General features: G+C 35.4%; 1 protein-coding gene across 3 annotated transcripts in view; it reads right to left on the bottom strand.

The window, feature by feature from the left end:
* Positions 1 to 13,319, bottom strand: part of DPP10 (dipeptidyl peptidase like 10) — a gene marked incomplete at both ends in the record, with an annotated part of 475,742 nt that overhangs the window by 33,358 nt on the left and 429,065 nt on the right. For all 3 annotated transcript variants that reach the window (XM_084288828.1, XM_084288829.1, XM_084288827.1), the window contains 4 exons: positions 15 to 138; positions 6,659 to 6,756; positions 9,781 to 9,935; positions 11,662 to 11,782. In XM_084288828.1, the coding sequence (XP_084144954.1) occupies positions 15 to 138; positions 6,659 to 6,756; positions 9,781 to 9,935; positions 11,662 to 11,782 (498 nt within the window). The remainder of the gene's footprint in view (positions 1 to 14; positions 139 to 6,658; positions 6,757 to 9,780; positions 9,936 to 11,661; positions 11,783 to 13,319) is intronic.

Genomic DNA, 13,319 nt, shown 5'->3' with positions numbered 1-13,319 from the left:
GAAACCTGACTTACCCTGCTGCAAGCCCCAGTTGTTGTTTCGCAGACTGTAAGGATAGAGATATTCTGAGGTCTGTTTAACCATCTGACCACAGCCTTAGTGTTGCTTACCCATTTCACCATGGTGATGTAATATTCTCTGAGTAAACAATGAAAACAAAATGTTCAGATCAATCCTATTTCAGATTAGACAGTAAAAAAGATACATAGTTCACCGAATACTGAAAAAAAAAGTATGGATGTATTTGCACTGCATGACAGTATCAGCACCAAGGGGTGGAGATAAAAACAAAAAAAAAGAAAATGAAAGAAAAAGACCACCATCTGTGTTCCTGGAGGCAATAAGTAGGAATGCTTAATCCTAGTATTCTGTTCCCATGGGATATTTGTACTCTGTTAGCACCTCCTTCTCAGACATTTGTGTAACATATGTCTGCAAACACACATAAGCTGTGTACTTGTTGGCCAACTTAAAAAGCAACACTGAATTCCAACAGAAAACAGTATTTTCAAAATTGCTTCAGAAAATACATATTTTTGCAAAAGAATATGGTCCAAAAAAAAAAAAAAAAAAAAAAAAAGGTCTGTAATGGACAGATGAGATCACTTTAAAATGTCATGATATAAAAGTATTTTATTATGAGACCTCCACAGAAAACAAAGTCTCACTAAATATCCATGCGTGTCAGCTTCCATTTTATCAAACTGTTCATAATATTGAACAAATTGTCCCTTCAGGCCTGTGGTAAAGCAAGGGAGATTTCCTAGGTAGGGGCTAATGGTATGAAGTATCTGCCTCCTTCCCCCTCTGCAATCACACGACATAAGGCCTGTGACACTGCGTACAGAAGCCTGAAGACAGCCAAAATGATATGTTCAAAACAGATATTTTCATGTATTTTAAGAACTGCCTTTCTCTCCCTGTACTTCAGTACCACTGACAGCATCCACAAGGTAAACAGCATCCACTGACCCCAGTGCCTGAATTATCCCAGAACCAAATTTTACAAAACAGAGCCTGAGCTGTTCCATTCAAAAAAGTCTGCAAGGAGGGAAGGAAACAGGAGATTTAATCATTCAGAATGCAGCTGATATAGTAATTAATTGTCTAAATCAAACCATAACATCATCTTCCATCACTTACATAAACTCCATGATCACTGAAGTGAAAGCAAAAGATCATTTAAAAAATCTTTTTCTTTTTTTTTTTTTTCTCCCCTCTCATCAACTGTGCATACAAATGTGTTCAAATGTCAATAAATTCGGACTTGGTTTATCAGGAGTGTAGTACGGTGTATATATATATGTAACAAAACACATCCTACTGAACTTAAATACTGCCTCCAGGTAATATTCCTTTATAATTCACAAATTTCCACTTAACTTGTTTCATAAACACAGTGTGCGTACACATACAAAGCAGTGGTGTTGTTGCCCATCAGTAGATATAACCTTGTTAAACTCTGTAGCAAAAAATCGTATGTTTTATTAGACTGACTGCTACAGTTGAATAGAAACAGAGAAGCCTTCAGGACAAAACCTATCTTAGTTCTGAGGAAGCTGCTATCTGTCTGTATCTCCAAACTTATTAGGTTGTTTTCAACTAATCTATTGTTCTAGTAATGAAAATAAGCTCTCTCTCTCTTTCCCTCCAGGCCCAAATACACAAATGGACAGGGATTACCAGATCTAGATCCTCTGCATTTGTACATATACAAAGTTTCTTCACAACATCACTTTAAAGAGACTATGCTTTCAGGACAAAGGACTGAAGCAAATCATGAAATAAAAACTACACTAGATCCTCAGTCTGAAACCATTTAACTAGGTGCTTTACAGTACTTTGCACGTTCAAAGCACAACTTCCATTCCTCTTCAGGAGCATATCTCAAGTCAGACTGATCAGTCAGTAATGATGGAGGTTGTACAGGACTCACTTTATTGCAAGTTGGGTTTAATCAGGCGATGCATAAAAACAAGAGCTTCAAAACTCCTTGACCAGACTGAGAGATATTCCTATTTTATAAACAGATATAAAATTCCACATTTTATATCTAAATCTGTTGCTTGGCTTCAAATTAGCCTAAGGCAATCAGATAAGACAAGCAATCTAAAGAAAAGACAGCTTTCCCTTAGGAAACAGGAACATAGAATGTATACAGCCACTGCAACAGGAGGAGCTGGAACATCTCACAAGTGCCATGGAGGTGCTGCAGCACCAAGACAGGTGACCTCTTGGGGCCTGAAGGGAATGGAGTTTATTCAGTGAGAGAAAAATCTCCAACTGTAGCTGCTAAGAAAGCAAATGCTTTTCCTTACCGTATGACAATTAATTTTTTTTTGAAGACTCGTAACGTGGTGAAATCTGGACTCATTTTTCAGTACTGATAAAAAGCATGTTAGATATCAAAAGTGTTTATCAGCATTTGCCAAAATTGAAGTCCCAATTATTTTATTTTTTTTTTTAATCATTTTTCTTATACAATGTTTTTCATTTATTTTTATTATCTCAACTGAGATAATCACAGTTCTAGGGAGATAGCTGAGCAGTTTGCTAAAACATTTAGCATCACTCAAGAGTGCTCAACATGTGTTGTTTCACTTGTAAGTGGTGGGTCTTGTTCCGCCTCATGTACAGAGCTTGCATTTCTTTCCACTGAACAGGAAATGGAATAATCAATAAATACCTTGGCACTGCATGGGAAAGCTTCAATAAAAAAAGCCTGTGAATATACTTTTATCTTGCAGCCTTTGGCTGAATATATTAGAGCCATTTGCTAAAAGGTATGGTAGTGAATTAATCCTTTACATTAACCTTGTGAGGTAGGTATTGTTATTGCTACGGAAGAAAGGAGGGAAAGAATTTTGAAAGAAGTGACTAGACAGCATATCTAAGAAAAAGTGAAAACAAAACCCTGTTTTGTTTTGTTTTGTTTTGTTTTGTTTTGTTTTTTTAATAACAAATTGCCCCATTCCATCTTTCCCACCTGAAGTCAGAATCAAATAAGCTTTCTTTTCAATAGCAAGGCTGGCAGAAATATAAAAACCTTTAGGGATTCATAAGCTGATTTCTATTAGAAGTACATAAATACACAAATAATTTTGTAGATTTAGAAATGCATAAATACAGAAAAAAAAAAAAAAAGAAAAAAACAGTGAGGGTTGGAAGACTGTTATTTATGTAAGCCCAATTTATTAAGTGTATAAAATTTCATTATAAAATATTAATTAAAAATCAATTAAAATATTCGAAATTTGTCATACAAAATCCAAAGGGTCTGACTGTATATTACAGTCTCTTTCAAAATGGAATATATGGAATCAGAATCATCTACCATATTTTTAGGCTTTGAAACTTTACTGGAAAAAAATAATGAAAAGGACTAACTTAATTTCTTAAAGTGCCTTTTAAAATGTCATGGTCAGCAGTGTCAGGGAATACTGCAGAGCCAATGCAGTTTGCTCACAGAGGCTGAGAACAGAGAAAGTAAACAGTGGATGACCTCCACACTGAGACTTTTGAGAGCCAATGCACAGTTCTAACAGAGAAATCTTCTCATCATGTGTGGAGGCACAGTTGTAATCCAGTAAATCAACTACCTTCTTTAATGTGGTATTTCATGTTTTCTCTGTATTAGTGATTTACACTTTGTAAAAAGAAACATATTTTTCTTCTCAATGGGTCTAAAATCTAGCATGGGGTTTGAAAAATCATCCTATATAATTTCTTAATATCATATTATCAACCTTTTATCTAAATATCATTAGTTACTAAGATTCTTCAGGTGTCCTAAATTACAGTGGTTTGAACTGACCTCTTGCACACCAGAGTGTTTTTTTTTCAAGATTTGTTGCAGAAAGTATTATCTGTCCAACTGGAACTTCAGGAGCTAGTGGTGTATGAAGACACACAAATTTCACTTCATTTCTATATTGGCTTTCTAGCACTAATGCAGTACAAAATCATGTTTGCTACTGAAGAAAACATAACATAATTGTACACATGGAATAGAAATACCAGAGCGATAACTGAAATTGCACAGAATACAACCATATGTTAAAAGAAAGGCTGACAACCTTTTTGTGATATTATAAGTGCACAGTTGAATAAATTTCTCCACAAAATAAAACTTAAAGGAATAAATTTAAAATTTTGCCACAGTTTGGACAGATCTGTTACTTTTTAAGGTTTTAAATAACAGAAGCCCCCATTTGTGTTGTTTCTCTGAGTTGTAGTATAACTGCCCCACAATAGCAGTTGGTGGTGATTCGTGCATTATGTGTTTCCAAAATGTGTCTACCCTGAAAGATCCACAAAGCTAATAATGATAGTGTTCTCTTCCATTTGATTCTGAAAAGTTCCTATTGCTTACTTCCTAATGACTCTACAATGAAGTTATTAGAAAGGCAGTGAGGGAGGAAAAAAAAAAAAAAAAAAAAAGACCACTGAAAGTAGTTACTATTTTCATTTAAAAAGCTAATACTTCAAAAAATTCTCCCAACCATTATGGAGTCCAAAGATTTCCACTTTAGAAAGGTCTCTTCAAAGGTCACTCCTCATACTGGCATACATGTATATGCTGTGATGACCTGATGGAGGTCACTTGTGATCAAGAGTTACTCAAATCCAGAGCCAAAATGCAAAACTGGCAGTATAATAATAGCTTGCACCTATTTTTCTAAATTTTATAGAACAGGAATTATACCTAGATTGCTAAAATGAAGATGCAACTCATTATTTCCAGGTTTAAATAGTTTTACTGAGCCTTCTGACAAAGCAGCTATCCTGAAATTTAAAGGAGCATATCAGAGAGAGCAGAGAATATGAGTATTATTTAAATTAAACTGCTGCAATACCTTTATCAAGGACTCAAAAATCTGGTGAAGATGCCCTTTCAGGCTCACACCAGAAATTCCACAAACTGAGATAGTTTTCAATTTCAAGATGCAAAAAAGGTTTTAAGATATCAATATTAATTTTACTTTTTTATTTTTTTTAATTATTTTTTATTTATTTATTTTTATTTTACTTTTATTTTCAATGCGTTAGAGAGCAAGAATGAATATGAAAAATGTAAAGTGAAACCATAATATTTTCAAGATTATTTTTTCCTTGGGGATTTACATACTGCTTTCTCATTTCACTTCATATCTTCTGACATTTAAAGTACCATTTTAATGCTGTTTAAGAGAGTGAAGAGGCTAACCTTGGTAGCAGAGAATCTCTTTCAAATCTTATACTAGCACTTTAATTAATGAGGTGTTAGCAAACAGCAGGAGATGTTATTCTGTTTTTCAGCAGTAGTGCGTCAACAGAAAGAAAATACTTCAAAATGCACAGTGCACTCAAAACAGTTCCTTTTACTAGCACAATCAGTAAGCATTCTAGCTGACATAAATAATTGCAAGACATAATTCACTACTGTATTATTCCTGCACTGTTTGGATGCCTCAGTTTGTGCAGAAGAAAACTAAACCACCTTAAAATTGGTGGCAATCGTTGTGAATCAGGAACCACAATTACCATCCTGATTGTTTTGGGAACAGTTACTGTAAAATCTTTTTTTTTTTTTTTTTTTTTTTTTTTAGGAACTACAAGAACAACAACATACAGAATTGTGGGTTTTTTGTTGTTGTTGTTCTGTTTTGTTTTGTTTTTAGCTAGCGTTGACGACTCATTTTCATGATGGAATATCTTTCTTATTTCTTTTTCTTCTCCACCTGAAAATGCCCCAATGCCCGGAGAGAAGAGAGAAAGTGGTACTTCTCCTGCCCTTAGATCTCAGCTGTACCTGGACTGTAGCACCTCTTGGATTATTGCTATTGTATAACAGGTTAGGGCTAGCAGATCATTAGCATGTGCACTGAAACCACAATGGGAATTTCATCAAGATGTTTGCAATTCTACAAATTGGAATATGCTTAAGGGAAAGGATGAAATTTTTGCCCTTAAAGAAAAGTTTCAAGGGATCTCAAATGAGGACAGGTAACCAGGAGCTCAGTTTGAGATAGTTACTTTAGCAGGAGAGTTACCATTTACAGACAGACCTCTTTACAAGTGCTCTGAAGCTCAGTTTCTTCTGATGACCCTACTATCAAGCACAGGCACAGCATAAGCTTTCTTATAGTCTACCTGGTGGCATTGCATCTCACCCTCTACCACCTCCCTGCATCCGTCAGTTGTAGGGTGAAACTAAACTTTCCATAATCTACCAGACTTTAAAATTTCAGAATATTCCTCTCTAAATGACAGAACATCCTGATTATGTGTTCTGTGGTACAATTCTACATTCTGCAATTCCACTTCACAAACTGAAAGCAACAAGATGTCATGCAGCAAGTAAAGGCAAATGCCATAACAAGCTCAGAACCAGGGCAGCATTCAGAGCCTTTGGCAATATCTTCAGATTCCTAATTTCATATATTTCAAGAGAATTTAAGCTTCAGCATCAGAAGTGAGCAAATCCTAGGTCCCTGAGTTTTCTAAGAGGAGCATCACTCCAATACATTTGTATTTTATTTCACCATCATTACGTCCAGTCACGAGAACAGAGATCAAGTGTATTTCAGGTAAGTGTTGTGCTGAAGTAAAAAGGCAACAATTAGCCTGAGTCACGTTAAATCAAACCCAAATTCCCCTAAACAATGAAATTAAATACCTTGATTTAAAGCTGTCAGGTGGCATCAGTTCCAGTGTATGTGCTGGTCCGTACAGATTAACTACAAAGAGCTTGACTGTTGGGTTTGTTTGACCTGCCTTTGAAAAGAATAAATAAAAATAGGAGCTTTAGTGGCACTGAATCAGTGACAGCTAAATAGGTTCAGTCATTAACATAATAAAGTATGTTTACAATAAAGAGAAAGCTCTGAAAATAAAAAATCACAGCCATACAAATTACATAGATAAAAATGTGAAGTATTAATTGCATCGTTCTCTCACTGCCCTTTTATTTCGGCAGATCTTCTGACCTTCTGGTGAAGAGCAAGGAAACAATGCTGAAAGTAGTTTGACCCAGTTCTTTAAAGTCAGCTGCAAGAATAGCCAGCTCCTAAAAGAGCAGTCAGAGCCAGCCTGCAGCAAAGCCTTTTCCAACCCCTATTGCTCTTTTTCCAAAAGGCTACTCTACTTCCATTTGAGATAACATCCCTCCTCTTCCTCCATCTCTTTCATTATCAGTTTCCCCAGGACTTCCTTCCCTGGCTTGTTGAGAAGAAAATCTCTGGTTTTGGTACTGTTCAGGACCCTGTTGTTTTGGCAAGCTAGCTCTAAGAGAAACAAAACACTTGTTGCTAAAGGAGAATAAAATGGCAGTTTGATATATATCCACCAGGAAGAGCCTGATAAATCCTGAGGATCTATAGGAAGCCAGGACTCATCCTTCTCCCAGTAACACAGATTGTTACTAAGCAGTTCTTGAGATGAAGAGAAAGGACTGGCGACAGAAACCAAGGCACTGCAGGGCTGGTAAGAATATACTGCTAGTCCTACATCTGCCACTCAAGCCTCTTTTTTGCGTAAGACACAGGAGTCACACAACTACGTTGTCTCTTTGGGATATGGGGGAATGACAAGTGTGTGCTTCAATGGAAACAAGTTGTTAATATTGAAAGGGAAGGTAATCATATTTAATCATAATAACCTACAAAGGTGCATATCATACTCTTCACAGGGATATTTAGAAATGCAAGAGTGCCTGGTTGAAATATACCCACGTTTCCTTTAGAAAGTGGACTTTTCTCAAAATGTACATGGTCTGAATGCTGTGTACACTTATTTCTGAGTGGTATGGGGGAGAAGAAAGTGGCATATGTGTATTTTTTCTAGTGCTTAGAAAAAATTAGAAAATGGATTTAACTAGACTCCTGGACTTTCATCCATAAAAACTTTAAAATTTGCCTGAAAGAAACATGGTCTTTCAAAGCCATCCTCCACATGAAAGCAGCTTATACAGATGCAAAGCTGTGGAAGAAAACCACTGACTGATCAAGTCCTTCCTACACAACTGCTACCTCCTTGTATCATTTGAACTGTACATTGTTTGTACATCTCCTGTATGAGTATAAGTGGGCATGACCAGATCCTGGGCATGAAACACTGAAGCCTGGTCCAGCTGTGGAACTGGGTGGCTGTGGCATGGGACTGCCCATCAGAGGTCCACTCAGCACCACCCTTTGCAGCATGCAATGGACTCAAGCAGCTGAAGGTAGTTGTCCTACCCGACAACTCTCAGATTCACACTTCTCCCTCTACAACGAACGGCCTCTCAGCAATCTAAATTGCATAGACATTGTGTAATAATAATAATAATAACAACAACAATAATAATAATAAATTGTTCAGAAGTGAAAGACCTCTAAACTGAAACCCTACTTTGTTCTGGTGTATGCAGATTATACAAAATATAAACTTCCTTTCTCATTATTTATTTTTTTTTTTAAGAACACAGTCTGGGTATTTGGACTTGTACACAGCTACGTATTTCAGTACTCACAAACACATATGGGTTTCATTTTATTTTTTAATCATAGTTATCTCTGATGGTTTTGTTTTATAATAAAGACCTAACTTTTTTCATCTATGTAGCTCTACCACAAAATTCATTGCCAATTAATGGTGTTTAATGTGTAGCTAGATTGGCATTAAATTGAGACATTAAATAATGTTTTTTTTCATTAATGAGATTACTGAGATAGTAGTGTATCACTTTTATGCTGAATTGCTAATGAAATGCAATTTCTCATTTCTTGTTTACAAAGCTCATTTTTTAAAATATTCCTTCCTTTTTTCTTTTTTCTGTCACTCAAGGCTTTTATCTATGAAACCATGTCAACTACCTCTGCAAACACCGTTAGTTCTTTATTTCAGAGTATTATTTCAGAGCACACATTATATTTATACATGCTATTTTTTCATAATACCTGCTACAGTCTAACTTTCCACTCCTTAAGAACAAAGGTTCATCTCCAAAATGTGGTAGCAAAATAGGGTAACAATAATATTATCTAAATTCCTCAATGAACTTTCCTTGAAATGTCAAAGGAAACTTTGACACACACAGACCTACATATACCATCAGAAAGGTACTCAGGCACTCTGAAATTGCATGCAAAATATGGACAAACCGGTAAATTGGAAGATAATATCAACATTGGTACTTAACACAGAAATTATGGTTAGGGAAGCAGCTGATCAGGAAATCCCCAGAAAATGAGAAGCAATTTCCCTGCCTGAGCTCTTCTGTCTTTTCCCAACACAAATCAAAAAATCTTTCCCTAATTGTTCTGAAACTCAGTGATGGGTTTTTCATTTTTGTTTGTTTTAATTTGATGGCCAGAAAAAAAAAAAAAAATGTTATTGTGGCTTATTTTATCCAAAGCCACTCTTTTGCATTTATTAATAGTAGCATAATTTAGTGAGATCTATATAGCTGCAGCAGAATTTGTGCTGTACTTTGCAAACAGTGTGACTCCAATGCAGTTGTGACAGTATTTATTTTTCTGTGCAGTTCTTCAAACATTTTACTCTTCTCTCAGAAGTGGTGCATTGATTTTACCATGCATCAGTGATGAAATTGCTATGAATCAGTCTGTCTGCTGCTTCCTTACCCAATAGTTTCTTTACAGCAAAAGGTGTTACAAGCCTACTGGAAAAAAAAACATAATTAATATTTCCTGAAAACCAATTCAGCTTCTGTTATTCTCTAGAAATACTCCTTTTGTATGGTTGAATACTATCACAGAACAAAAAACAGAAGGTGGGAGCTGCACTCACTCATCTTACCTTAGGGTATGGATACTGCTTTCCTTTTGGATATAGGCCTCCAGTAAACCGGGGAATAACCATGTTTGGCACCAGAGAGTCATTTATGGTCAAGAATGCTAGTCTTTCACCATCTGGAGACCACCAGTGGGCAATATGAGAATGAAGAAGTTCCTCTGCAAAAACAGATCTCCTTAGGGTCCATAACAATAACTACCACAAAGTTCCCAGCTCATTCAGTTACCATTGATTCCTTCTTTCTCTGCCTAGTTCAAATGTATCTGTTGCAATTTCAGCAGTTTCACATTGTCCTGGATGAATGTTTGGATAACAAGGCATATCAAAATACCAAATTTCAACCACCTTACTCAAATTAATACTTTAATTGACATCAATGTAAACATGAAAGATGACTCTAACTGTTGTAACTGAAATTTTATTATACCTGATTTCTCTGAGCTGTGGCAGCTGGGTACCTTCATATCTTCTCATCCTGTATTTATGTAATAACTTTTGAAGTGCAATAGTTTGTCTTTTTGGCTCAGTTTTAATTCTTAGACAGTTCAATATTTTTGGTATTTTTGCAATATAACTTTTTGAAAATCAAAAATCTCCTTTTTTTTTAATAAAAAAATCCAACTTGTATTTGATTGCCAAATTAAAGTCCTTCTTTAAAATGCCATGCAGCATTTTCTTACATTTATTGCCATTGTATTTCATATTAAAGAAAAACAAAAGAGAAACAGCCATAGAATCAGCACCCAAACTCCTGGGATTCTAATACAGCATCTCCCAACCAACACCAAATCACCCTGTGCAGGTCTTCTGTCTTCCGTTTGTGAAAAGACTTGGATATTTTTGCAATGTATTTGATATTTTAATATTTTAACCTTTTTTTTTTTTTTTTTTTTTTTTTTTTGTGAGCATTTTGTATTCAGATTTTAAGAATTTGTCTGGAAAGCTAATTGAGAATAACATACTAACCAGATCAGAGGCCTGGATCCATACCTACAAAAAATACTTAAAATGTTAAAATGTCAGTAGAGACTCTCCAAGATGCAAATCAGATCCTGAAAGGTTTGAAGTGTCTGAATGGGTTGAAGTATCTAGGGTTAGCTGTAATTAAGCTGGGACCTATCTTCAAAGCCATACATTCTGGGTCATGCTTCTCTGCTCCCTGACTCAATAGGTAAAACCCTTTACACAGAAAACCAGCAGAGAATGAATTGTGAATATCAGCAAGCTTGTGGCCTTGCTGAAAATCAGCCAGGTATGAGACCTACATATCACTAACTATGTTCACAGGTAAAAATGAACCCAAGTACATGTGAAGAGGTCTATGCTATGTCCAGCAGGAAAGAAAGAACACCACCAATTCTGATTCTATGCTATGATTCTTCTGTGTCTTCTTCTTTTGTTCATACCGTTGTTCATACAAGCAACAAACTGAGTCCTTCCCCTCCTTACCTGTGTTACAAACCCAGAATAGCTCCAAAGCTATGAATGGAGTTATTCTAGATAAGAAAAACATTCAGGTGTTTAGTTTTACTTGACTAGCTCTATTTGGAATGCCAGACACACTGAAGTCAGTAGTAAAAAACCACTGTTTTCAACACATTGAGATTTCATTACTAAAACATTTTTTCTTACTTCCTAGTATTCATAATTTTATTCATTTATTCGAAAATAAATTCCTCTTTCTCATAAAATATTGTTATATGCAAAACACCAGTTGATACAAAGAATGAACAGATACAAAGGCAATCTTGCAAGAAAATGAAAAGTCAAAGAAGCAAAAGCAACCTTAGAAAGCATTTTCTGGAATGAATGGATTTGTGCTGTAGTGTCTGCACAAGAACCTCTCATCTGTTTTAATAAACATTAAATATTTGTCCATCTTACCTTCATATAACCAGTCTGCAATTCCATTAAAAATAATTCCTTCTTTTCCCGAAGATGTCAGGCGCAATGAGCTACTCTTTACATCAGGCTGATAGTAGATGTTATTTTCAAAAATATAAATCTGGATGAGGTAAGAGGCATGTAGAGAAAAAAAAGAACATTTTGGTAGATATAAATTAATGTTCAGCAAGCAATATGCAATTTCTTCAGGCTCAGAACAGACTACAGAATAATTCATCATGAGCTTCCTCTGACTCTGACTTTGTATTTTCTTTTATTATCAATTTGGACAAACTAAGCAAACTTTTAATAGTTATGCCAGGCCAAATTCTTCCTTTGAAATTATTTTCCCAGTTAAGATGTTTTTATTAACTTTAAGAAACATTATTACATTCCTCAGAATCATACAGGAGGCAAGTTTTATAACAGTTGAATAAAAATTTTCCATTAATTCTAATTTATCTAATAAAATCTTCTGTCTTTCTAGCCATGAAATTAGACACAGTTCTGCAAGTAGATGCAGCACAGTACATACATCATAAATGTTAAGTTGCACCAGATCACGGTGTGGAAACTTACTGAAAAAATCAAAAGTAAATTGCACACTGCTGTTAACTTCTCTCAACTTCCTGACACAACTTCTGATTGTGATACACAAAAGTTTTACTTCAATTGTGCTACAAAAATGCACTTTACTTTGAAGTGCAGACTTCTCTTTTTCCTTCAAGTGACAGAACAGATGTCCTTTCCTCTGAAACATCCACTGATATTTCTCAGCCTTGTCTCTCACCTCTTTCTCAGCCTTCCCCTACTAAAGTGGGTTTCAAGTTTACTCATTTTTTGAGACTAAGCTCTAAGCTCCACAATGAATTGAAATAAGAGAAATATAAAGAGAAGGTATGACTAGGAAGGAATATAAGGATGACAAAAAAAGTCAATGATTTTCTCAAAACTAATAATGCAGTGATGAAGGACGGTTTATTACATGGTAATTCTGCACACTCAGGTGAATTGCACACTCAGCTATATCACCACCTTTCTACTATCAGCTAGCAAACCTTTTGATTCCTCAGTTTCCTGATTTTGTGAGTGTTGCCAAGGCCTTTGACTAGATTCTTCTTTCAGCTATAACCACATCAGGGCTGCTTTTTTTTTTATTTACTGTGAAATTGCAATGGCCACAAATGCAGAGCTTAATCATAGCCAACCTAATACCCATATTACACACCAAACCTGATTCACGCTTAGAAAATTCAGCTAGCAGCACAAGAGAAACAACACATAGTACAAAATTCTTGTACCATGATTTCATGAACTTATGCTGACATATGGAATCTCAGGGACAGCTAATATTAATTAAACTTTCTTACACCAAAGAAATTTTAAAAGCCTAGTCATTTATTATCCTCTCATACTTCAATGATAAATGACTTATGGGAAATCAAGTGTAGTGTGTAGTAAAACACTAACCAGAGAATTAAGTATTATTATCGTTATTACTGCTACTCTCTCCTCTTCTAAATTACCACCTGAAATAGATTTCCATTTGAGTCCCCAAACTAATGGCATTTCTTGATATTCAATAGTAGCCACTTCATGATTCCTGGCATACGGACAGAAAGCTGATTTTTTTTTCATCCCATGAGCAATGCAATGAT

This window comes from Netta rufina, assembly GCF_964035555.1.
Source record: "Netta rufina genome assembly, chromosome: 6".
In the NCBI taxonomy this organism is placed as follows: domain Eukaryota; kingdom Metazoa; phylum Chordata; class Aves; order Anseriformes; family Anatidae; genus Netta; species Netta rufina.
The sequence above is the reverse complement of the archived record's forward strand: the minus strand, read 5'-3'. Positions and strand labels throughout refer to the sequence as shown.